At 47.0% G+C, this 25,793-nt stretch overlaps 1 protein-coding gene across 4 annotated transcripts in view; it reads right to left on the bottom strand.

Moving 5' to 3' along the window:
- The window catches only part of RPH3A (rabphilin 3A), a 121,506-nt gene that overhangs the window by 42,299 nt on the left and 53,414 nt on the right, over positions 1–25,793 (bottom strand). For all 4 annotated transcript variants that reach the window (XM_081923242.1, XM_081923241.1, XM_081923240.1 and 1 more), the window contains 5 exons: positions 17,805–17,948; positions 7,966–8,095; positions 4,418–4,504; positions 3,923–4,079; positions 2,116–2,157 (listed from right to left, as the gene is read on the bottom strand). In XM_081923242.1, the coding sequence (XP_081779368.1) occupies positions 2,116–2,157; positions 3,923–4,079; positions 4,418–4,504; positions 7,966–8,095; positions 17,805–17,948 (560 nt within the window). The remainder of the gene's footprint in view (positions 1–2,115; positions 2,158–3,922; positions 4,080–4,417; positions 4,505–7,965; positions 8,096–17,804; positions 17,949–25,793) is intronic.

The raw sequence follows: 25,793 nt of genomic DNA, 5'->3' as shown, positions 1-25,793 counted from the left end.
TAAATAACCTAAGCTGGATGATTTAAGACTGTGTGGAAATAAATTCTAACCAAAAGCATGTTTTAAGGAGATCGAGGAAAGTACAAGAGCTTTGGGATGACGCAGTAAAAAAACAGTGTCACCATTTTGGCAAGTTCTGTCGAAAGATTTATGTCTGGGAGGAGGAATGGATCTGTTTTCATACTGCGGGCGAACCTCCTCAGAGGACTAAAGAAGGCAACAGATTTGTCAAGATTAATGATGGAAAGAGTGCTTTTATTTATGGAAGTGATGATCTCGATATGGCTATTGGATGAATGGAAAAATTCACACAGGATTACAATTTGTTTTTACCTGCTTAGGGAGATTATCAGAAGAGGTCACAAAGAATAAGGAAAAATATATGAAAATAACAAGATGAGATGTGGGAAACAGCAAGATAGGACTGGATAGAATTATGAACATTATTTGGACAGATTTGTGGACATTAATGCAGCAGCAAGATGATTGGATCCCCTTCGGAACTTGAAATATGGGTACCCCCAACAAAAATTTAAAATTCGGCTTTGTAATTTGGAATTTATGTGATGTGATTTGATTTGATTTGATTTGATTGGTCGGTTAATAAAAAATATTTTAAAAAAATAATTAACTTGAATTACTGAAATAAATGAACTTTTCCATGCTATTCTAATTTTCGAGTTTCACCTGTAAGGAAGGTATAAGCCTGGGGGGAGCAGTTACCCTTTATTTCACATGGGAAGGAGGGAGGGAATTTGCAATAGATTGATTTTTTAATAGATTTTTAAAATATTTATTTTTATATTTTTAGATTCTTACTCACATCAAGCGAATGGCAATTTTGCTGGCTCGCTGTGCCAAGGGGGAAGGAGAGTCTTTGCAATTAGGAAAAGAGACTTGGCTCTCCAGCTGACAGCTAAGAGCCAGGCCACAATTACAGTGTGCCAGCGCTTGCGTGCATCATCTGCCGCCACAACGAGCAAACTAATGACTGTCTTGACGGCATCAATCACCCAGCCAACGCCTGGCATTCCCGTGGGCGCCAGGCTCTTCCCTGTGATTTGCAGGCTGATCCAGATTTTAATAATGGGGCAATCACTCAAGATTAGCACCTCCTGATGAGCAGCTGACAGCCCCTCAGAATGACAGCGGAAGACAAAAGCTCATCAGTCTCTCAGGCCCAAATGGTGGGAAGAAGGAACCACCAGGGAACTCGCCCCTCCCCCCCCAGAACAGTTGTGTAAGGCCAAACTGCTCCAAGCTATTGGTTAGTTTACAAGGAGAAAGAGGTGCAGGGGCTGAAAGCTGCTGAGAAGTCAGGCTTTCACCCACTGAAGCCAGTAGAGAAAATTCACTGCACAGAGGGAGGGAGGGAGGGATCTGACAAGTTCAGTTCCTGTTTCTTATTTTTCTGGTTCTCAACATTTTTGCATCAGTTTGTTTAAAAAAAAACAACCAACCGAGTCCTCACAAAAATTTGCCACTCTTTTAGTTCACTTTTCTCCTAATACAGTGGTGCCTTGGTTCTCAAACTTAATCCGTTCCGGATGCCCGTTCCAAAACCAAAGCGTTCCAAAACCAAGGCGCGCTTTCCCATTGAAAGTAATGCAAAATGGATTGATCCGTTCCAGACTTTTAAAAACAACCCCTAAAACAGCAGTTTAACACGAATTTTACTACCTAACGAGACCCTTGATCCATAAAATGAAAGCAATAAACAATGTACTGCAGTCACACAATCAATCCATCAATCAGTAGCTGAACTGGGTTCCACACAGTCCCAAAAACAAAACAAAAAGCCACAAAAACAAAAAAAAGCAATATAAATAGCAAAAACAGACAGACCTCAGCGTAGCACTCAAAACGGAAGTGTGGCACTCAAAACGGAAGCATAACACTCAAAATGGAGCACGTTCGGCTTCCAAAAAATGTTCACAAACCGGGACACTTACTTCCAGGTTTACAGTGTTTGGGTTCCAAGTTGTTTGAGTACCAAGGTGTTTGAGAACCAAGGCATATGCATTTTTGAAAGCAATTTCCCCTAATAGAACACAATGGAGAAGATACAAATGCAATGAAGAGGAATAAATATTCCAAAGAAGAAAGATTTCTTACCATAGGATTCCTGTTCGATGGGGGCAGCTGCTTCAGCTTGACCTTGGAAGCAAAAGGAAGGGATATTGTTTATTGAAAGGAAGTGAACAGGGCTGTCTTAAGCTTATGCGGTGCTGGGGTGCAAAGCTCCACCTGGTGCCCATCCCCCTCCCCGGTTGCCCAGTCCCAGGCACACAGGAGGGCGGAACCAGCCAGCCGGCCGCCTCAGCGTCTCGCTGGCTCGGTCGCCCCCGAACTTGTGGCACAGAAGAGCCCTAGACTCTTGGCCTGGTGCCCCTGAAATCCTGGCGCCCTGCACCCCTAGCCCTTATGGGAAAGACGGCACTGGAAGCGAATTCTTGCAACAAAAAAGGCATTTCAGTCCTGACCAGGTGCTATTGGAGGCAGAGCAAGCACTGCTAAGGGATGCCCAAAGGCACCATCTGTAACTAAGCAGAGCCAGCACACTCTTTGAATGCTGTCGATCTGATCTTTTAAAATGATCGAAAAGTCAATGTAAGCAAACTACTGCATTTGTTCATTTATTTTTCTGAACACATTGATAGATTGCCTTCCATACTGTAACAACACTGTGGTTTCCAGAATGAAATCGGTAAAAACTGTAAGAAACTAAAAGCAAATGCTACAGATATACAAAATTTTCAGTAGTCAGTACTAGAGAATGTCATGGCGGGTAAAGGTAAAGGACCCCTGGACAGTTAAGTCCAGTCAAAGGCGACTACGGGGCTCATCTTGTTTTCAGGCCGGGGGAGCCGGCGTTTGTCCACAGACAGCTTTCTGGGTCATGTGGACTAAACTGCTTGTGGCGCAGTGGAACACCATGACAGAAACCAGAGTGCATTGAAACTCTGTTTACCTTTCCGCCGCAGTGGTACCTATTTATCTACTTGCACTGGCATGCTTTAGAACTGCTAGGTTGGCAGGAGCTAGGACAGAGCAACGGGAGCTCACCCTGTTGCGGGGATTCGAACTGCCGACCTTCTGATCGGCAAGCCCAAGAGGCTCAGTGGTTTAGACCACAGCGCCACCCGCTCCCTGCATGGCCGAACACTATTATTATAGGCACCACAGAATCTCATGCCACTGCATGGGGGCCACTGCAGAGAAGGTGCTCTGGCGATGCAACACCAGGTGAATCTCTGCCAGGAAATGACTAGAAGGGCCTTCTCCAACGATCTCAGGCTGGATCTACACTGATCTGGAAAACGCTAAAAAAAATATATAGCTCTCAATGCAATTTCCCATTGGTGACAGATCACTGCTCTACATTGCCCTCTGGTGTCACATTTTTATAACACATTTTTAACATTATAACTCACGAGTGTAGATTAGTCCTCAGTGAATGGGCTAGACCAGGGTTTCCCAGACGGGTCTCCAACTGTTGTTGAACTCCAACTCCCATCATCCATAGCTAGCAGGACCAGTGGTCAAGGATGATGGGAATTGTAGTCCAAAAAAACGGCTTGAGACCCAAGTTTGGGAAACCTTGGGCTAGACTAAACAAGTGTACAATGTGCAAGTCATCAAAACATGTGCACCAATTTTATAAGCAAGGCTGAACATTCTCAGGAAAGGGAGGAGCTCGATATCGAGCCAATTTCAAATGAAGCAGGGCGGGGCACCATAATTTTTAACCATTGCATCTCCCATGCCTCTCTTCTTTCTTACTGCATAAGCTTGCACTGTAAACTCCTTGCAGCAGAGACTTATTATTTTGGAGTTTTTGTTTTTTAACCTATGCTGAAATCTAATCTAATAATGCTGTATATTATCAGCAGTGCAATAATCAGCAGCACATTTTGCCTACCGCGATTCTGCTGGCGAGGATACGGCTTCGAGTCCTGAGCAGGGGCGGTTGCCTCACTGGGCAGCGGCTGCTGTTTGCTCTTGCTGATGGGCATCGGTTCGGGGAGCATTTGCTTAGGCACCCCCTTGAAGAACCACGCCCCAGAGCGCTTCCATACCTGAAAACAGAACAGGACAAAGAGGCATGAGAACCGTGTATGTCACTGAAAACAGCATATTAGAAGAAATCACTTTGCAAAAGATTATACATATTAGGCAAATTGCGTAAGAAAGTAGGAGAAATTCATACTAATTGCTGGTGAATTTTCATTTAAGAAATCAAAAAAAAAAAGAATTGCCACGGGTAATAGGAGTTGTAATCCATTGAAGCTGGGGAGGCCACGAGGTCCTGACTCCTCAAATAGGCATATGAGGATAGACCATCTGAATATACTCTTTGCATCGTTCATATATTTCCCAGGAAAACGCAGGTCTAACAAGCCACTTCCCGACTGACCTCTCTCTGTTCGCAGCAGATCTTACACAACCAGATGGAATGAGGCCGGCTGTTGCTGGTCTGGGTGCCACATTTAGTGCAGACGTTCTGCATGGGAAAGAAAGATACAAAACACTGTGAAAACAGCCAGAAAAGCCCTTGTCAGAATGAAGATGGACTTCCATTATGTCTGTGTACGGGTGTCTAAACAGCCCATGTTGGTCTCCCAGATATGGCGCTGGAAGACAGACAGTGCCCATAATCACAACGCACATTTCAAATGCTATGGTCCTGCTTTAAGCAGTGAAGAATTCTGGGAGCTGTAGTTTCTTAAGGGCGCTGAGAGCTCCTCTAGAGCTACAGTCACTGTGAAAAAGGATTGATTGTCAAATCACTCTGGGAACTGAAGCTATGGGGGGAGGAATTGGGGGAGGGTCTCCCAACACATCTCAGCACCCTTAACAAACCACAGATCCCAAGTCTCTTTAAAGTGGAATAAGAGTGCTTTCAGATGGGCCAGATGAGCGGGGTATAAATATTGGCATTATTATTATTATGTTCTGGGGAGGGGGACGCAGGGGTACGCATACCCCTAAACATTTTGTGAATCTATTATGCTTATTATTATTATTATTAAGTACAAATTAGAAAACATACATCTTCACAACAAAAGAAAATACAAAAGAAAAAGAAAATACAAAAGAAAAAGAAAATACATCTAACCAAGGGGAAAAAATTAGAGAATATTTTGTCTCTTTTCATATTTACAGTTATTTATACCTATATAAAGTGCTATTCACAATAAAGCAGTGAAATGAAAGATATCAGAAAAAAGAACAAAGAAAGAATAAAGAATAAAGAAGTAAAAGAAAAAGATCATAAGTGAAAATTTTTTAAAGTAGATAAAATCTGGTTGTGTTTAGAATAATCTTGTGCGTAATTTAAAAAATACAAAGTGAATCTTTGTACTTCTGTCCATTTACTGTATTTATTTTTCCCATTTTGAACTATAAAATGGTGATTTTGGCAAAATGAACGTACCCCTACATTATTTTTTTTGAAAAAGCACTGATTATTATTATTATTGCTATTATTATTATAATTATTTGGATGTGGCCTGTCTGAAAGCTGTGTGCGCGCACACACATACACACTTTCCAATAAAAACAATCAAGGAGAGTCACGTTTCTGACAGAAATGGCGCCAGACATTTTTTGGCCCGGCTGCGGAAGGTCGACTGCAGCAGATGGGGGAGCCTTCTCGTGCCATCTGTGCCGCGCAGCCCTGGCGCTGCCACTCGCGCCCTTGAGGGGAGGCTGCCTCCAGCTTAATTAAGGATGTCATCTTTCCACCAAATACCTGGCACAGCGAAGCTTGCTTTCGAGATGGCGGGCAAGGAGGACTGCCTGGCCATCTGAGCGAAGCTGCTCTGAGGCTTTGGTGAGGAATACAGGAGGAACGGTTCAAGGTGCAGGGGGCGCTTCCCCCTCCAAAATAAATAAGAACACAAGGAGAGCACCTGCAGGATCAGGCCAAAGGTCCATCCAGTCCAGAATCCTGTTCTCACAAGTGCAACTGCCTCTGCTCTCTGCCCACCTGTGACTTCCAGCAACTGATATTCAGAGGCATCACACTTCTGGCAGTGGCGAAAGATCTGTCAGTTTGCATTTCTTAGTGCAGAAAGTATTGATCTGATGTGTAGATCCTATTCTAATTAATTCCAGAGGGTTCTGGAAGCTTCTCTGTGCGAAGAAGCAAGCAGAAGCTTCATGATGTTTGGGTTATACTTCCAGAGAAGCTGAGTACAGCTGGTTTAAACTGGTTCTCTTATCTTTTTCTATCAAGGTCACGCTGACTATAAAAGTAGGGCCAGAAGGAGCCTGGGTTTCACTTTCTCTATCTCTCTTTCCTTCTGGTGTGGTGTTCTGTATACAGTGATACCTCGGGTTAAGTACTTAATTCGTTCTGGAGGTCTGTTCTTAACCTGAAACTGTTCTTAACCTGAAGCACCACTTTAGCTAATGGAGCCTCCTGCTGCCGCCACGCTGTCGAAGCACGATTTCTGTTCTTATCCTGAAGCAAAGTTCTTAACCTGAAGCACTATTTCTGGGTTAGCAGAGTCTGTAACCTGAAGCGTATGCAACCTGAAGCGTATGCAACCTGAGGTACCACTGTACAGTCATACCTCATGTTACGTTTGCTTTCAGGTTGCGCGTTTACAGGTTGCGTCCCGCAGAGACACGGAAGTATCAGAAAGGGTTACTTCCGGGTTTCACTGCTCGCACATGCGCATATGCGCAAAATGACATTGCGCGCATGCACAGAGGCGATGAATCGCGACCCGCAGGTGCAGGTTGCATTTTTTTCAGGTTGCAAACGGGCCTCCGGAACAGATTCACAACCAGAGGTACCACTGTATAGTGTTAAAGTTTAGACCAGGGTAGGCAACCTAAGGTCCATGGGCCGGATGCGGCCCAATCGCCTTCTCAATCCAGCCCATGGATGGTCCAGGAATCAGTGTGTTTTTACATGAGTACAATGTGTCCTTTTACTTAAAATGCAACTCTGGGTTATTTGTGGGGCACAGGAATTCGTTCATTTTTTTCTTCAAAATATAGTCCAGCCCAACACATAGTCTGAGAGTCTGAGAGATGGTGGGCTGGCCTGTTAGTATATTTCCGTTCCACCTTAAAAGGGAGCAGGCTATGTGAGTCAGAGTCTGCGTATTTCCTGTTCACAGGATGTTTGTGTTTGCTGTTGCTTTCGTTTTCTCTCTTTGCGCCTGAACACGCTAGCAGGCGGTCATGTTTTTCTTTGTTCTGACCAACGCTGAATAAACTTGTAAATATGCTCTCCTGCTGTGCAACTTTCGCTGTGTGAATTCTGCTGATAGAGTGTGCATCAGCCCAAGAATGTGGCAATCTATTTCTGGAGCTCGTGTCGCTAAACGCTGATACTGTATCTACGGGAGGTCGATGGACGTCCGGAGTCCGGAGTCGGCGTGGAGGCAGTGATGGCCTTTGTCTCCCTGGCAGTATCCCAACATGGCCCACAGCTGAAAAAGTTTGCTGACCCCTGGTTTAGACTTATTATAAGTTATTCTAAGTTTAAGTTAAGTCTGCTGCAACTGGATTTCTTATGGACAGTGCCACTCCTGAATGTATTGGGTTTGTGACCATTATGCTCATTTGCCTTCAGTAGCAGTAAAAGCTCTGCTGGATGAAATATCAATTGCTTCTGGTCTATTTTTGGGGAATTCCTGCAATGTATTTTAAGTTGTTACTCTGCTAACTATACATTGGAATCTACTCTGGATCAATAATAAGTAGAATTTCATGACAAGATCATCTCCATCCTTAGCGTTTAAAGGCCAAAATGCCACAGGCCGCCTCCTCCCTCCAGACCCTCTTGGGTGCTGAGGTCGGCTGAGGGTGCCACCTTGGTAGTTCAATCACCCTCAGAATCCTGCCCTTTGTCCCAGGAAGCAAAAAAAGCATTGGACCACCCCTGGAAGAAAGCATGCGAGGGCAAGGGGGACGGTAAAGGGGGCAGAGATTTGGGTTCCTCACCTTTTTGCAATCTTCGCACACCACACAGGCTGACCCCAGGCGCCCCAGCTGTTCGCCGCACAAGATGCAGCGGTTGACCCCGTCACCGGCCACGTTTCGGCGCATGTCTTCCAGGCGGTTCATGAGACGCCTAAAAGCAAGGAGGCAAGGCAGCAGAATCAACAACAACAACAGGATGCTTTTGGCCACGTTAATTGATTAAATCAGCCTATTTCCAACCCAGAAGATCCATAGCTGTCAATTGTCCCTTATTTGGCGGGAAACTCCCTTATCCCAGCGCCGTGTCCCGCTGCTGTCCCTTATTGATGATGTCCCTTAAATTTCCTGGGTTTCAAAGGAAGCAGCTCCTCTCCCTCCCTCCCTGCTGGCCAGGGAAGAGGGAGGCTCCAACTGTGTTGCTTGGCTGCGTTGCTCACCCAATAAGGAGTCTAAGAACGACTGGGGGGTGGAGCTTGCATGCCTTGTGCCGATCAAATCGGCCGCGTTGCCTGGGGACTCGCCCTTGCTCAGCGCTTCCCAGTGGAGAGGTGACGGTGGTTTTCCTTGCTGCATCCCCTTTGCCGGGTTGCTGCGCTGTGGGAACCACCGCTTAAGGCTTTGTTTGGCTGCTGGCTGGGCTTTCTGCCTTTGGTTCATAGGGGCTCTGAAGCTGAACATAACTGTGCTAGGAAAATCTCTTATTTTGGCTGCTGATCCCTTATTTTCGAGGCTGCTGGTTCCTTATTTTCAAATTTGTAAGTTGACAGCTATGAGAAGATCTTGCTGAACTAGTTACTCCCATCAGCCCAAGGTTGCGCAGCCATGCTCCCACCAGCCTTAAGTCACATGGCTGTGCTCAGAGCCGTCTTTCCCATTGGGTTTACTGGCGCGTTGTGCCAGGGCGCTGGCCTCTCGGGGCGCCCCAGCGAGTGGGGGAGCTGCGCAGCTTTGCCGGCGGCCTCCCCTTTCTTTCCTTCCTGCACACCCTCCAGCTGCGCCCCATCAACAACATAAGCCAGTGTGGTGTAGTGGTTAAGAGCAGTGAACTCGTAATCTGGTGAACTGGGTTCAATTCCCTGCTGCTCCACATGCAGCTGCCGGGTGACCTTGGGCTAGTCACACTTCTTTGAAGTGTCTCAGCCCCACTCACCTCACAGAGTGTTTGTTGTGGGGGAGGAAGGGAAAGGAGAATGTTAGCCGCTTTGAGACTCCTTAGGGTAGTGATAAAAGCGGGATATCAAATCCAAACTCTTCTTCTTCCCAAGCCCCTATGGGAGGAGAGTGATCCTCGCAGAGGCTTGGGAAAAGGTCGACAACTCTGGGAAACGGGGGGTGGGACGCCGGTGGGATCTTTGCACCACGGTGCCAGATATGCTTAAGACGGCCCTGGCCCATGTGGTGCATGTGTGAAAAAATGAAAAAATATTGGGACATGATATAAAACGAAATGAAAAAAGTATTTAAATACACTTTCCCAAAGAAACCAGAAGCATTTTTGCTAGGGATAACAGGGGATGAATTAAAAAAGGAAGATTACAAACTATTCATGTACGCAACGACCGCCACTAGAATCTTAGTGGCTCAGAAATGGAAATCCCAACTTTAATGGAGTAGCAGACAAAAATGTTTGAATACATAGAATTGGCGAAATTGACTTATAAGATTCGGAACCAAAAAGAAGCAAAGTTCGAAAAGGATTGGAGTAAATTTGTTGAATATATACAGAGTAATTGTAAGCATTTAAAAACTGTAGCAGGATTAATGTAAATCTTGTGATGTGGATGGAGTGTAAATAAGAAACTGTAAGAAAAGATTTGAGACATGAAAACCGTTGAAGGGAGGAAGAAAGTCCGGGCACAATAAGGCGCGGGGTAAATAAGAAGACATACAAATTTTTGAATGTAAGAGTATTTATTTTATTTGTTGTTGTTACAAAAAAGCAATAAAAAGTATTTTTTAAAACAAAAAACGGTCCTGGCTGTGCTGGCTGGGGTTGAGGGCAGCAGACTGGGTTAGAAAGCCTTTTCTTAATGTCGGCTCAACGCTGCCTTTCCTTCCAAGGAGGTACAGTCCTTTCAGAAGTGAGAGAGGGGAGATCACACAGTCGAAAGCTGGACAACTCAGTTGTGGTGCTGATAATGCCAGGGTCACAGGGTCAATCCCCGGACGGGACTGTGTCATATTCCTGCATTGCCAGGGTCCCTTACAACTCTACAACTCTATGAATTCTATTATTCAGCATCAGTTTCATATGAAACTTGACACAGCGCTGCAGGGATTGCGTGGCTATTCCCTCCCCCTCCACAGGTGGAATAAATAAAGACACCGGACACAAGCATTTAGGTTAATGGGCGAAAATGGCCACAACTTTATTGATTACAGGTAAGAGGGGTATTGGCTTTAGGCATTGGCCCTAACAGACTATCCGGTCTAACCGGGAAGGGTTAAGCACCAACAGGGGGAGCCACCCGAGATGCATATCCCTAGGCGCTCCCCAAGGGGGCGCTCCGTAGGTTTCGGACGAGGCAACGCCCCTCGGGGTCCTTTAACGAACTACCCTTCAAGCATTGGGGGAGGTGATGGCGTTCCTCCCCCCCCCGATCTCATTTGCATGACAATACCCCGGCCAATGCCTACCGCCAACAAGGGAGTTGTGACGTTTTGCTACGAGGTAGGCGAAAAAACCAAGTGGCTTCAAAATTCCAGCCAATTAGCCAAATGGAAAAACTCCTACCAGGCCCCTTGCGGCAACCAGCCGAAGCCCATAGCAAAGTCAAGGGCAAACCTAAAGGGCAGGTGGATGGGAAACCGCGTCTGCTGAAGAGGAGAAAAGGGGCGAGCCAGGGCTGCCCTGACCTTAAGTGGCCTTTGGACAGCCCGCCCCTGCCGCCAGCCGATTGGCTGGCGCTGCGGGGATGCAAATTAAGGGAATCCCTGCTTCCCGCGAGGCTGGCGCCAGCCCCGCAGGAGTGTGGGCGGGGTCATGAGCCCGCAACCCCCCCCGAAGTTTAGTAGTGGCATTGTGTTATATGCCTACATACTCATGGAATTCGTACTCCAGGGATTCAGGGGTTCAAGTTTTACTTTGTATCTGGGCTCATCAAAGCACAGAATAGTAGAGTTGGAAAGGGGTACCCGGGGTCATCTAGTCCAACCCGCTGCAATGCAGGAATCTCAGCTACAGAACCCATGACAGATGGCCATCCAGCCTCTGTCTAAAAACTTCCAACGAAGGAGAGTCCACCACCTGCTGTTCCACAGTCAAACTGCTCTTACCATCAAAAGGTTCCTCCTAATGCTTATCATTTGAATCTGTTGGCTCGGGTTCAACTCTCCAGACCCTTAATAGCTAATGGCTACTAATAGCGAGTGGCTTAGGGTCCTCGTATTTACGGGACCGCCTCTCCTGGTATGCCCCGCAGAGGACCTTAAGGTCCATGAATAACCATAGTTTAGAGGTCCCGGGCCCTAAGGAAGTCAGGCTATCCTCCACCAGGGCCTTTTCAGTGATGGCTCCGACCTGGTGGAATGCTCTGTCCCACAAGACTAGGGCCCTCCAGGATTTAGCCTCCTCCTGTCAGGCCTGTAAAACAGAGCTATTCTGCCTGGCCTTTAATTAGAATTCAGCCTGAACTTTTATTTCCCTTCTCTGCCCTCCCCCTCCCCTTTTATGAAGATTACCCACTCTGAGACCCCACATCTAATTCTCCCCTGGCCTCCTCACTGGTCCAAGTAGGACTAATTCAGCCAGCCAGCCCTGGTGATTATCTAATGCTTATTAGATGGATTTCCCCTAAATTGATTTCTGAACTTTGAATTTTATTGTTATTCATGTTTTTATACTGTATTTTATGCTGCTTTTACAATTAAGTGTTTTAAATTTATTTGTTAGCCGCCCTGAGCCTGGTTTTTGAACCAAGAAGGGCAGGGTATAGATTAAAAAAATGTTATTAATTTATTATTAATGCTATTCTAGGCTGTATCAACAGAAGTCTAGTGTCCAGATCAAGGGGAGTAATAGTGCTACCGTATTTTTCGCACCATAGGGCGCACCGGACCATAGGGCGCACCCAGTTTTTTGGGGGGGAAATAAAGGGGGGAAATTATTTTTTTCCCCAGGCGCGGGGCTGGGACGGGGGAAGCTCGAGCTTCCCCCGACCCCAGCCCCCAAACAGGCAAGTCTCCGCAAGCCGTGGGAGCGCTCCCGCCGCTTGCGGAGAGGTCCGTGAAGCCTGGACGCGCTGAGCTCAGCGCGCGCAGGCTTCAGCATGCAGGCAACTCTCCGCAAGCAGCGGGAGCCCAGCGCTGTCCCCCAAGTTTGCGGGGCTGGCGACGGGGAGGAGCAGGCTTCTCCCCCCGCCAGCCTTCTAGCCAAGTCGGGGGACAGCGGGATGGTGCGCTGCGCCTCTCCCCTGTCCCCTGAGTTTGCGGGGCTGGCGACGGAGAGGAGCAGGCTTCTCCCCCCCGCCAGCCTTCTAACCAAGTTGGGGGACAGCGGGATGGCGGCGTTCCGCCTCCCCGCTGTCCCCCGAGCTTGTGGGTCTGGCGGAGGGGCTCTCCTGAAGTCTGGAGAGCGAGAGGGGTCGGTGCACACCGACCCCTCTCGCTCTCCAGGCTTCAGCGAAAGCCTGCATTCGCCCCATAGGACGCACACACATTTCCCCTTCATTTTTGGAGGGGGAAAAGTGCGTCCTATAGGGCGAAAAATACGGTAATCTGCTGTTAGCCGCCCTGAGCCAGGGCTGGGGAGGGCGGGGTATAAATAAACTTTATTATGATGATTATGAGGGTAAAAGGATCTCGCAGGTAAACTCTGTACAGGTGTGCCCCCAAGATCCAGTATGTATGGGAGCAGAGGATTTCAGAGAATATGCTGTTCGTCTTTCCTCGCACCTCTGTGCATTTGTGACCAACTATGCAGCTTAGAGTAGGAGGAAGAATCTGACCAAGGCAGCAGGTTCATTTGCCTTTTTCCATTGAGAAACAAACTAAGTAGGGCTTGCAGGGGGTCTGCAGCTTGCAAAAACCCCTACCCCACCCGCCAACTGCACAGGCAGCCCCCCCTGCCAGCAACTAGGAGATTCACAAACACCCCCAGCAGCCTCTCTCCCTGCAAGTTCGGTTGGGCAGGCATGCTGTGAAAAATCCCAAGCAGATAAAAATAGTTCATGCAATAAAAAAAAATCTATTATTTATTCTGTTCTGAAGGGAATATATAAAGTGAAGGGGGGTGGAGCGGGGAAAAGAGAAGCCCTCTGGAGAGGTTTTCCAGAACATCCAGCCCTCAGGAAATTTCATCCCCTCCTGTCGCGGTGTGACCCAAATCTGACAAAACCGTTAAATCAGTGTGCGTTATTTGGGGAAGTGTTGTTGGAGGAGACACACTTGCCTGAGCCAGACATTAAAACAGGAGCTGCAGGTAAAAGCTTTGCACCAATCCTGACTTCGGGACTGGGCTCAATTCAGCTTATTTCGCAGTTCCTGGCACACCCCGTGCTGAGCACATTATCAGCAATAAATGAACAGGTGATTTTTCTCATTATCTGTTCCGCTGATATAGGTGGACCATTTTCAAATAAATCAACTGCAGACTAATTGATTCGTCTGAAAATGGCTTACCTATATTAGCAGAACGAGCGATGAGGAAAAAAGGAATGCATGACGTAAATTAGCTTTTACGTTCATCATACGGTGCATTTTTTAAATCAAATTCTGAAGTTAAAAGTTTCTGAAGTTTAACATCATTTGAAAAAGGTGGCTTTACATACAAAATAATATACAATAACTTTTTTTAAAGAGTACAGAGGAGTTTAGAGGATAGAACTCTGTGTAACCGTGATGGGAATCTGATCTGGGGACAGAGACTGCGGAAGTAGATCGGAATAATTTGTGGGCTAATTAGCGGTGCCCACTAAAATCAGTATCAACACGGATACAAGGAAATACGTTTACATTATTTATTTAAATTAGTTAAATACATTTAAAATATTACACCGATGGCACTAGGTCTTCCCAGGAGGCCAGTAAGGGGACTGGTTTCTGTCCTCTAGCATCTGTCTATTTTTCTGACTTTTATTATAACACTAGGTCTCGTAAAGACCGGGTGGCGCTGTGGGTTAAACCACAGAGACTAGGACTTGCCAATCAGAAGGTCGCCGGTTCGAATCCCCGCGACAGGGTGAGCTCCCGTTGCTTGGTCCCTGCTCCTGCCAACCTAACAGTTCGAAAGCACGTCAAAGTGCAAGTAGATAAATAGGTACTGCTCCGGTGGGAAGGTAAACGGCATTTCCGTGCACTGCTCTGGTTCGCCAGAAGTGGCTTAGTCATGCTGGCCACATGACCCAGAAACTGTACACCGGCTCCCTCGGCCAATAAAGCGAGAGGAGCGCCACAACCCCAGAGTCGGCCATGACTGGACCTAATGGTCAGGGGTCCCTTTACCTTTAGGACATCCAATGAAGCTGAAATTTGGAAGATTCGGGACAGAGCAAAGATTATGCAGCCCATAGTTATAAACTACGGAACCCCCTGCCACTGGAGGAAGCGATGACCACGAACTAGGATGGCTTCAAAGGAAGATTAAGCAAATTCGTGCAGAATTAAGCTACTGTAACACGCAAACATGGTTGGACAGTGTTCTCAAAGCTACGAACATGAGTCTGACCAAACTGCGGAAGGCAGTGGAAGACAGGAGTGTCTGGCGTGCTCTGGTCCATGGGGTCACGAAGAGTCGGACACGACTAAACAACAACAACACGCAAACAAGACCGAAGCACAAGAGCACTTTCTTGTGGTTTCCAGAGACTCCTTCTGTGATACTCAGAAGGAGTGCTGAGCTTCAGTTGTGCAACGCTGTGCGAGGTCGACAGCAGGAGAGGGAAGCCGTTTTTAAATCAAACGTGTTTGCGAAGAGAACACGCAGTTGGTGTTATGTTAAGTTGCAGCAGCGGCGAAATGCCCCCCTCCCTCCAAGAGTCTCCCCCCCTCCTTTACAAACAATGTTTCTTAAGCATCCTGGCAAATTCTTATGCGTCCCAGAAAGAAGTCGTTTCCCACTCCCTGCTCATCGTGAGAAATGGTGCACTGCAGCAGCTTATGGCTGGGAAGTAAGTCAAGCGTACCAGCTCCTCCTTGCTGACTGGGCTGTTGGTGAGCAAGGGAGATGGGAGGCCTTTTGCAGAAGCACACATGGAGGCCACTCATCCCACCTACGAAACCCTCAGTGACAAAATTCTACGTCTCCCAGTGGCCTCATCCTGGGGAGGCAGGGAGGGGTGGCTTCCAGCACTGGTGGGAATGGGAGCTGAGTTCGAGGGCTCCTGAGTTCCTGTGAAGAGGGACTGGTTGTTAAACCACTCTGGATACTGCAGCTCTCAGGGTTGAAAATAGGAGTTGCACAACCACTCTCAGCACCCTGGATAAATGACAGGTCCAGGAGTCTTTGGGGGAAGCCAATATTTTTTTCAAAGCGCTCTCATAGTGCTTGAAATGCATGCATGTGGCCCAGCTCTGCATTTTCTCGCTTGCTCCCCTCTGCCATTTTGTTCACATACCTCCTGAAATAATAACAATGGCAATAACAATAATTACAGTGGTAAAGGTAAAGGGACCTCCTGACCATTAGGTCCAGTCGTGGCCGACTCTGGGGTTGCGGCGCTCATCTCGCTTTATTGGCCGAGGGAGCTGGCGTACAGCTTCCGGGTCATGTGGCCAGCATGACTAAGCCACTTCTGGCGAACCAGAGCAGCGCATGGAAATGCCATTTACCTTCCCGCTGGAGCGGTACCTATTTATCTACTTGCACTTTGACGTGCTTTCGAACTGCTAGGTTGGCAGGAGCTGGGACCGAACAACATGAGATCACCCCTTTGCGGGGATTCAAACCGCCGACCTTCTGATTGGCAAGCCCTAGGCTCTGTGGTTTAACCCACAGCACGACCCCTGTCCCAATTACAGCGGTACCTTGGGTTAAGTACTTAATCCATTCTGGAGGTCCGTTCTTAACCTGAAGCACCACTTTAGCTAATGGGACCCCCTGCTGCCACCGCGCCGCCGCCGCGCAATTTCTGTTCTCATCCTGAAGCAAAGTTCTTAACCCGAGGTCCTTCTTCTGGGTTAGCGGAGTCTGTAACATGAAGTGTCTGTAACCTGAAGTGTATGTAACCCGAGGTACCACTGTAATTTGTATGCCGCCCTTCTGACTGGGCTGCCCCAGCCACTCTGGGCGGCTCCCAGCAAAAAGAGGGAAAAAACACAAGACAACATCAAACACTAAAAACTTCCCTGACCAGGTTTGCCTTGAGATGGCTTTTAAACATCTGGACTACAGTGCCCATCATCCCTGTCTGCCGTCCATGTTGCTAGCAGGGGGTGATGGGAGACGGAAGACGACAACATCTGGAGGACCCCAGGCCACCCACCCCTGCTTCTGCTTCAGGCAGAATTGGCTTGTGGTCTCCTAGCTCTGGAGCAGAGAAGACCAGGAGTGCAGAGCACCCAAAGAGAGAGGTGCAAGCCCTCCAACAAAGCAAGCTGCTCAGCACCACAGAAAGGATGTTGGGATGGCAGAACGGTAGAGTTGGAAGGGGTCCCCAGGGGTCATCCAGCCCAACCCCCTGCAATGCGAAGATGCAAACAAGACCTTATGGTCATCCAGATGTTGATGGAAGAGAACAACCACTGGCCATGCTGGTTGGGGCTGATGGGACCTGGTGTCTGGGAACATCTGGAGAATAACTTACATCATACCCAACAACTGACCATGTTGGTTGGGGCTGATGAGATCTGGTGTCTGGGAACATCTGGATGATAACTTCCATCATCCCCAACCACTGGCCATGTTGGTTGGGGCTGATGGGACCTGGTGTCTGGGAACATCTGGAGGATAACTTCCATCATCCCCAACCACTGGCCATGTTGGTTGGGGCTGATGGGACCTGGTGTCTGGGAACATCTGGAGGATAACTTCCATCATCCCAACCACTGGCCATGTTGGTTGGGGCTGATGAGACCTGGTGTCTGGGAACATCTGGAGAATAACTTACATCATACCCAACAACTGGTCATGTTGGTTGGGGATGATGGGACCTGGTGTCTGGGAACATCTGGAGAATAACTCCCACCATACCCAACCACTGGCCATGTTGGTTGGGGCTGATGAGATCTGGTGTCTGGGAACATCTGGAGGATAACTTCCATCATCCCAACCACTGGCCATGTTGTTTGGGGCTGATGGGACCTGGTGTCTGGGAACATCTGGAGGATAACTTCCATCATCCCAACCACTGGCCACGTTGGTTGGGGCTGATGGGAACTGGTGTCTGGGAACATCTGGAGAATAACTTCCATTATCCCCAACGACTGGTGATGTTGGTTGGGGCTGATGGGACCTGGTGTCTGGGAACATCTGGAGAATAACTTCCATCATACCCAACCACTGGCCATGTTGGTTGGGGCTGATGAGACCTGGTATCTGGGAACATCTGGAGGATAACTTCCATCATCCCCAACCACTGGCCATGTTGGTTGGGGCTGATGGGACCTGGTGTCTGGGAACATCTGGAGAATAACTTCCATCATACCCAACCACTGGCCATGTTGGTTGGGGCTGATGAGACCTGGTGTCTGGGAACATCTGGATGATAACTTCCATCATCCCCAACCACTAGCCTTGTTGGTTGGGGGTATGGGACCTGGTGTCTGGGAACATCTGGAGAATAACTTCCATTATCCCCAACAACTGGTCATATTGGTTGGGGCTGATGGGACCCGGTGTCTGAGAACATCTGGAGGGATGCAGATTTGCTACTTGCAGACACATCCACACAGAACACGACTCCCAACTCACGTGGCCTCCTTACCCAATGCGTTCCTGCTCCAACTCTTCCATCTTCTCGGCGCGAGCAATGACCCGGTTGATGATCTCCTTCTCCTCATCCGTCAGCTCTTCGTTCTTCCTCCCTCGGTCTGGCTGGGTCCCGTGAGCTGACCAGCTGCCAGGGGCTCTGCAGTGGGCATAGGAAAGAGGGGGATCTGGTCAAGGAGGGCATCTGAGGAGGACATCAAAACTGCTGCAAGTGGAACCCAACGCAACACGTGGGCCAAGGTGGATGGTTGCCTTCATAAGGGCATCGAGCCAGCTCAAAAAAAATAAATTGGAAAAATTTCTCTACCATTTAATAAAATATAGAAATCCGGTGGAGAAAGATTGGAAGAAATTTAAAGACTACTTACAGAAACATTGTAAAATTAATGAATGTTAGAAAGATGTTGGAATGAACTTATGTGGTTTTAGCAGAAATGTTATAAAGGATCAGGGAAAAAATAGACTGTTAATTGGTGAAACGAGGGAAAGTAAAGTTATATTATATTAAGATAAATTACAGGACAAAAATTGGAAAAGATGGAAAGGATTTGCTGAAATAGTTAACCGAACTAGAATACAAAAAAGGGAGGTGTGAGGAGGTCAAGGAAACAAGCAAATGAAAGATAAGTTATGGGAAGATTCGATGTGTTATTTTTTTTTTTAATGGATTTTATTTTTCTATTTTCGTATTTTCTTTTTCTTTTTTTCTTTTTCTTTTCATATTATGATGTGTTGTTTTTGTTGTTGTTTAATATGATGTTTTACTTTTTCTTTTTGTAACCCTTAAAACCTTAATAAATATTATTATTAATAATAATAATAATAATAATAATAAAAATATAGAAATCTCCCAACAGGTCACAAGGAATCTAAGTTGTTGACATTTCTGCTGCTCTGCACGAAGAAACATATTTGATCAGAAAAGGGGAGGGTTGAAAGGGGCGGTACCCCTAGTGGTCATCTAGTCCAACCCCAGGACAATGTAGGAAATCCACAACTGCACCATCCCTGCGAGGTGGCCACCCAGATTCTGCTTTCATGCACACGCACACCTATTACAAACTACAGGTTTACTTCTAGGACCAAACAAGATGTGACGGCAATGAAGATGTGTCACTGCATTACGTGCATTTTATTTTATTTTATTATTTATTTTAGGATATAGTCTATGAGGGAGACGCAGGTGGCGCTGTGGGTTAAACCACAGAGCCTAGGACTTGCCGATCAGAAGGCCGGCGGTTCGAATCCCCGCAACGGAGTGAGCACCCGTTGCTCGGTCCCTGCTCCTGCCAACCTAGCAGTTCAAAAACACATCAAAGTGCAAGTAGATAAATAGGTACCACTCTGGCGGGAAGTTAAAAGGCGTTTACGTCTGCTGCTCTGGTTCGCCAGAAGCGGCTTAGACATGCTGGCCACATGACCCGGAAGCTGTACGCCGGCTCCCTCGGACAATAAAGCGAGATGAGCGCCGCAACCCCAGAGTCGGTCACAACTGGACCTAATGGTCAGGGGTCCCTTTACCTTAATAGTCTAGGAGGGAGGGCTACCCCCCTCCCACACCCTGCACTCCTGATTCCAGATTGAACCCCCATTCCCCAGCGCCTACTACTGGCACACAAAAATCAAAAGAGAAAGATACCTTTATGCATCTTTGTTGACAAGGCTTGTGGTGGAGCTAGTGTGTGAGAGACCCAGCGCTACTCAGAGGAGTCTGCCTCAGGTGTCCCTGTTCTGCATGAGTCCCTGTTCTGGGCCTGCCACTTCTTTATTACGTGCACTAGAAGCAGGATGAATAACCAAAACGCCCGCAGTGCAGGGAGATAGCAGACCTGCCAGACCTCAGCAGTAGCCGATCACAAGGAGAGCAGTAACTCATGCAGATCTGCAACAGGCAGCCTCCAGTCCTATGCAGATATATGCTGTAAGAGCTTCAGTTATTGAATGGCACACAAAGGACGAACAAGTTAAACCTGTGATGATTGATTGGGCAAGAGACGTTGGACACAATATAATGTTGGAAGATTGGGAAAGGCTGCGGAAGAAAGGGGTTAAGTTTACTGCATGTACTGTATTAAAATAAAATATTATGGAAATGATGTATAGATTGGTACTTAACCCCTGTGAAATTGGCAAAGATTGGCTACCACTCAGTGGATTTGTAACTGGCTGACTGACCGAACCCAAAGGGTGCTCATCAATGGTTCCTCTTCATCCTGGAGACGAGTGACTAGTGGGGTGCCACAGGGTTCTGTCTTGGGCCCGGTCTTATTCAACATCTTTATCAACGACTTGGATGATGGACTCAAGGGCATCCTGATCAAATTTGCAGATGACACCAAACTGGGAGGGGTGGCTAACACCCCAGAGGACAGGATCACACTTCAAAACGACCTTGACAGATTAGAGAACTGGGCCAAAACAAACAAGATGAATTTTAACAGGGAGAAATGTAAAGTATTGCACTGGGGCAAAAAAAATGAGAGGCACAAATACAAGATGGGTGACACCTGGCTTGAGAGCAGTACATGTGAAAAGGATCTAGGAGTCTTGGTGGACCACAAACTTGACATAAGCCAACAGTGTGACGCGGCAGCTAAAAAAGCTAATGCAATTCTGGGCTGCATCAATAGGAGTATAGCATCTAGATCAAGGGAAGTAATAGTGCCACTGTATTCTGCTCTGGTCAGACCTCACCTGGAGTACTGTGTCCAGTTCTGGGCACCACAGTTCAAGAAGGACACTGACAAACTGGAACATGTCCAGAGGAGGGCAACCAAAATGGTCAAAGGCCTGGAAACGATGCCTTATGAGGAACGGCTAAGGGAGCTGGGCATGTTTAGCCTGGAGAAGAGGAGCTTAAGGGGTGATATGATAGTCATGTTCAAATATATAAAAGGATGTCACATAGAGGAGGGAGAAAGGCTGTTTTCTGCTGCTCCAGAGAAGCAGATACGGAGCAATGGATCCAAACTACAAGAAAGAAGATTCCACCTAAACATTAGGAAGAACTTCCTGACAGTAAGAGCAGTTTGACAGTGGAATTTGCTGCCAAGGAGTGTGGTGGAGTCTCCTTCTTTGGAGGTCTTTAAGCAGAGGCTTGACAACCATATGTCAGGAGTGCTCTGATGGTGTTTCCTGCTTGGCAGGGGGTTGGACTCGATGGCCCTTGTGGTCTCTCCAACTCTATGATTCTATGATTCTATGATTCTATGATTCTATGTATCATACGGGTGGCCATCTGTCTTGGATTCTTTAGCTGAGATTCCTGAATTGCTGGGGGTTGGACTAAATGGTCCCCAGGATCCCTTCCAAATCTGCAATTCAATGATTCTATGAACAGCAGGAGGAGTGCTTCTTCATCATTTTGCAATCTGCATCCAGCTGATATTATTTATTATTATTACTACTACTACTACAGGGGTACCTTGGTTCTCAAACTTAATCCATTCCAAAACCAAAGCATTCCAAAGCCAAGCTGTGTTTTCCCGTAGAAAGTAATGCAATACAGTGGTACCTCGGGTTAAGAACTTAATTTGTCCGCTCTTAACCTGAAACTGTTCTTTAACCTGAAGCACCACTTTAGTTAATGGGGCCTCCTGCTGCTGCCGCGTCGCCGGAGCACGATTTTTGTTCTCATCCTGAAGCAAAGTTCTTAACCCAAGGTACTATTTCTGGGTTAGTGGAGTCTGTAACCTGAAGCGTATGTAACCTGAAGCGTATGTAACCCGAGGTACCACTGTAATCCGTTCCAGACTTTTAAAAACAACCCCTAAAACAGCAATTTAACATGAATTTTTCTCTTTAACATGAACATTGATCCTTAAAATGAAAGCAATACTCAATGTAAAAAGGTAAAGGGACCCCGACCATTAAGCCCAGTCGTGGCCGACTCTGGGGTTGCGGCGCTCATCTTGCTTTATTGGCCGAGGAAGCCGGCGTACAGCTTCCGGGTCATGTGGCCAGCATGACTAAGCCACTTCTGGAGAACCAGAGCAGCGCATGGAAACGCCGTTTACCCTCCCGCCGGAGCGGTACCTGTTTATCTACTTGCACTTTGACGTGCTTTCGAACTGCTAGGTTGGCAGGAATGCTGTACTCAATGTACTGTACTATAAAACAAATTAAGACAGTATTGTAGATGATAAAAATTAAAATCATTTTTTTTCTTACTTACACTGACGATAGTCATTGCTTGGATACAGAGCTTTTATCCATTGCCGCAGTCACACAATGAATCAGTAGCTGAACTGGGTTCCACACAGTCAGAAAAACAAATGAACCGAAAAAGCCTCAAAAAACAAAAATGCAAAATAAAGAGCAAAAACAAAAGCACCAAATTTAGTCCGTTTGACTTCCGAAATGTTTGACTTCCGAAACCAAGGCGCAGCTTCTGATTGGTGCAGGCGCCAGGGAAACAATAGGTGACAGCCGCATCAGATGTTCGGCTTCCAAAAAATGTTTAAAAACCGGAACACTTACTTCCAGGTTTTCGGTATTTGGGAACCAAGGCATTTGGGAACCAAGGTACCACTGTAGTATTATTATTATTATTATTATTATTATTATTATTATTATTATTATCTGTACGGAACTCCCCGGTGATTGTCTCTCTAAAGAGAAAGAGAAGAGAACGCAAAAGAACCCAACAGGGAACAAGGATGTATGCAACTACAAACAGAGACAAGGAAACTCGCAGAGGTGGCCTGGAAGTGACCTGAGAGCCTCAGATATTAGAACACCGGACTGATGAGGATATAATGACATAAGGACTGACATTACCCGGAACCAGGAAAAGGGACGTTGGATAAATCTAGAATGAGAAATGTTTTTTGTAATAAACCTATATTTATGGAATTAGTGTAATACTAATGAAATATTAAGTGATGTTGGAAAGGAAGTAATTGGCTTAAGCAGAAAGGTTAAATATGATTTGAATTTAGAAATTTTAGAGATTTGAGAACAAGTTAAAATTAATGATACTAATGCAAAAAATGAAGTGGTTTGAGTAATAAGATGAATTTGCTAAAAAAAAATTTAAATGGAATACAAAGAGAGAGGTGAGAGGAAGTCAGGAAAATAAGTAAAAGAACGGTGAGAAATTGAAAGGAGGGATTATTATTTTACTTTTACTTTTTTCTTGTTTTTGTGTTAAAATTTTTGGCTTCTGTATTTTTTTATATTTTTTTGTGTGTGTTTTTTCCTTTCACTCTTTTGTTGTCTTTGTAACCTTTTTTCTTGTTAAAATCTAATAAAATATTATTAATATATATATATATATATTATTATTATTATTATTCCTTCACCCTAAAGTCATGTGTCACTATTAAAAACAATGTTAAATGCCATTTAAAACAATGATAAAGAAAGCCTAAAAATAATTCAAGTGCTTTCATGCCTTCCATATTGCCAGTCCTCCTTTTTTTTGCAAACTGTGAGTAACACACAGCAGGACCAGAGGCGAATGCCAAGAGGGTCAGGGCCTGGGAGACAGAGTTGTCACTCGCCTTTGCTTTTTCCTCATTCAAGGCTTTGCCAGCTAAGGGGGGGGGGGGACTACCACCACCAAAAAGGGGGGGAAAGGAAGGGGGTGAGAAGCCGCTCAGCAAAGTGCAAAATTACTATTGTTGCCACAAGCCCGTTTCCTTTTAATAATCAGTTTGTCCTCTTGGAATAATAAGCAAGAGCATTTTGGCCGAGGAGCTGTCAGCTTGTTTCCCTTGCGATGGCAGCCTATATTTTGTCGACTATAAGGAGAATTAAGTCTGCAGCCCAGCAGCGGCTGCTTCTAAGGAACGCAGGAGAAAACGGGTTTGCTGCAGCTAAACTGAGTCACAGCCAAGGCAGCGGGCCAACGAGAGAGCAGAATGGTGACACGGGAGAAGCTCCTTCGCAACTCCTTGCTACGTCAACATCACGGAGCAAAAGAGAAAGGAAGTTCAGGTCTAGCCCCAAAGCTAGACACAGAAAGGTACCAGCTTTCTGGGAGCTCAGGGTACCGGATGCCCATAACTTAAAGGTAAAGGATAAATGGACCCCTGACCATTAGGTCCAGTCGTGACCGACTCTGGGGTTGCGGCGCTCATCTCACTTTATTGGCCGAGGGAGCCGGCGTACAGCTTCCGGGTCATGTGGCCAGCATGACTAAGCCGCTTCTGGCAAACCAGAGCAGCGCATGGAAACACCGTTTACCCTCCCGCCAGAGTGGTACCTATTTATCTACTTGCACTTTGACGTGCTTTCGAACTGCTAGGTGGGCAGAAGCAGGGACCGGGCAACGGGAGCTCACCCCGTCGCGGGGATTTGAACCGCCGACTTTCTGATTGGCAAGTCCTAGGCTCTGTGGTTTATCCCACAGCGCCACCCACGTCCCGCCCTAACTTAAGCACATTTAAATTGTTTTGTGCAATCAGCTTTACGCATATGGAAAGGGGAAGGGGGTTCGGGGGGTGACTTTGGCAATCCTACCCATCATTGAACTTTTGACTATGTGCAATTTTGGCTTAATGCCCCCGTGTAAGTTGCGGGCTGGGACGCGGGTGGCGCTGTGGGTTAAACCACAGAGCCTAGGACTTGCCAATCAGAAGGTCGTGGTTCAAATCCCCACGACGGAGTGAGCTCCCGTTGGTTGGTCCCAGCTCCTGCCAACCTAGCAGTTTGAATGCACGCCGAAGTGCAAGTAGATGAATAGGGACCGCTCCGGCGGGAAGGTAAACGGCGTTTCCATGCGCTGCTCTGGTTTGCCAGAAGCGGCTTAGTCATGCTGGCCACATGACCCGGAAGCTGTACGCCGGCTCCCTCGGCCAGTAAAGCGAGATGAGCACTGCAACCCCAGAGTCGGCCACAAATGGACCTAATGGTCAGGGGTCCCTTTACCTTTACCTTTTAAGTTGTGGGCTAGCTATCCAGACCCTGCAAGTGTCCCTATTTTCCAGGAACAGTCCCAGATTTACCAAAACTGTCCCACTTTCCGATTTGATCCTGCAACGTCCCGCTTTTCATTAGAACATCCCTATTTTCACTGGAGAAACGTTGGAGAGTATGGAGTTATACAATAACCTTATGAAATAGGCTAGGCTGAGAGGCAGGGACTGGCCTCACCCAGTGAGCTTAATGGCCAAGTGGGGGGGGGAGTTGAACCCTGGCCTCCCAGGTCCTAGCCTGATGCTCTAACCACTGCACCACGCTGCCACTCCCCACATGTTGCTGCACGTGAGCTGTGCGCCTGCTCCTGAGCCCCTGTATGATATTAGACCAGTGAGGGAGCCTCCCACCGACCCACTGTCCAGAAAACTACCAGCGTTCTAGGAAATGAGAAGATGAAAAGAGTCGTCTTTTTGCAAAAAGACAGGCGGAGAAAGACTGGGCTTGTTCTCCGGATCTGAGGCTGCTCATGCTTTTCATCCTGCGGTGGGATTTGATGCAGCAATTTCCTCTGCAATCCGGGCTGAGAGTGTCTGTGAAATGAGCCAACAAGGTTCTCTCGCTCCCACAGCGCAAGGAAGAAAAAGGAGGAGAGGAGGAACTCCGCGAGGAAAACATCTGCCAGCCAGGCATGAAACGCATCGCTTCCTACCTAAGGAGCCAGTGCTGTGAGCATCCCAAGTCCTTTAGGACCAAGGCAGGTCTCATGCCTGGAAGAACCTGGCCAAAGCTGCTCATTCTGAGGTGACAGCCCTGCCAGAAAGCAAATACCTTATAGGAATTCTAAGGTCTCATATAAGGGACGCGGGTGGTGCTGTGGGTTAAACCACAGAGCCTAGGACTTGCAGATCAGAAGGTTGGCGGTTCAAATCCCTGCGATGGGATGAGCTCCCATTGCTTGGTCCCTGCTCCTGCCAACCTAGCATTTCAAAAGCACATCAAAGTGCAAGTAGATAAATAGGTACCACTCCAGCGGGAAGGTAAACGGCGTTTCCGTGCGCTGCTCTGGTTTGCCAGAAGAGGCTTAGTCATGCTGGCCACATGATCCGGAAGCTGTACGCCA

The sequence above is a fragment of the Podarcis melisellensis genome (assembly GCF_964234715.1).
Source record: "Podarcis melisellensis genome assembly, chromosome: 8".
NCBI lineage: Eukaryota > Metazoa > Chordata > Lepidosauria > Squamata > Lacertidae > Podarcis > Podarcis melisellensis.
Note: the sequence above shows the minus strand (reverse complement) of the source record. Positions and strands in the feature narration are given on the sequence as shown.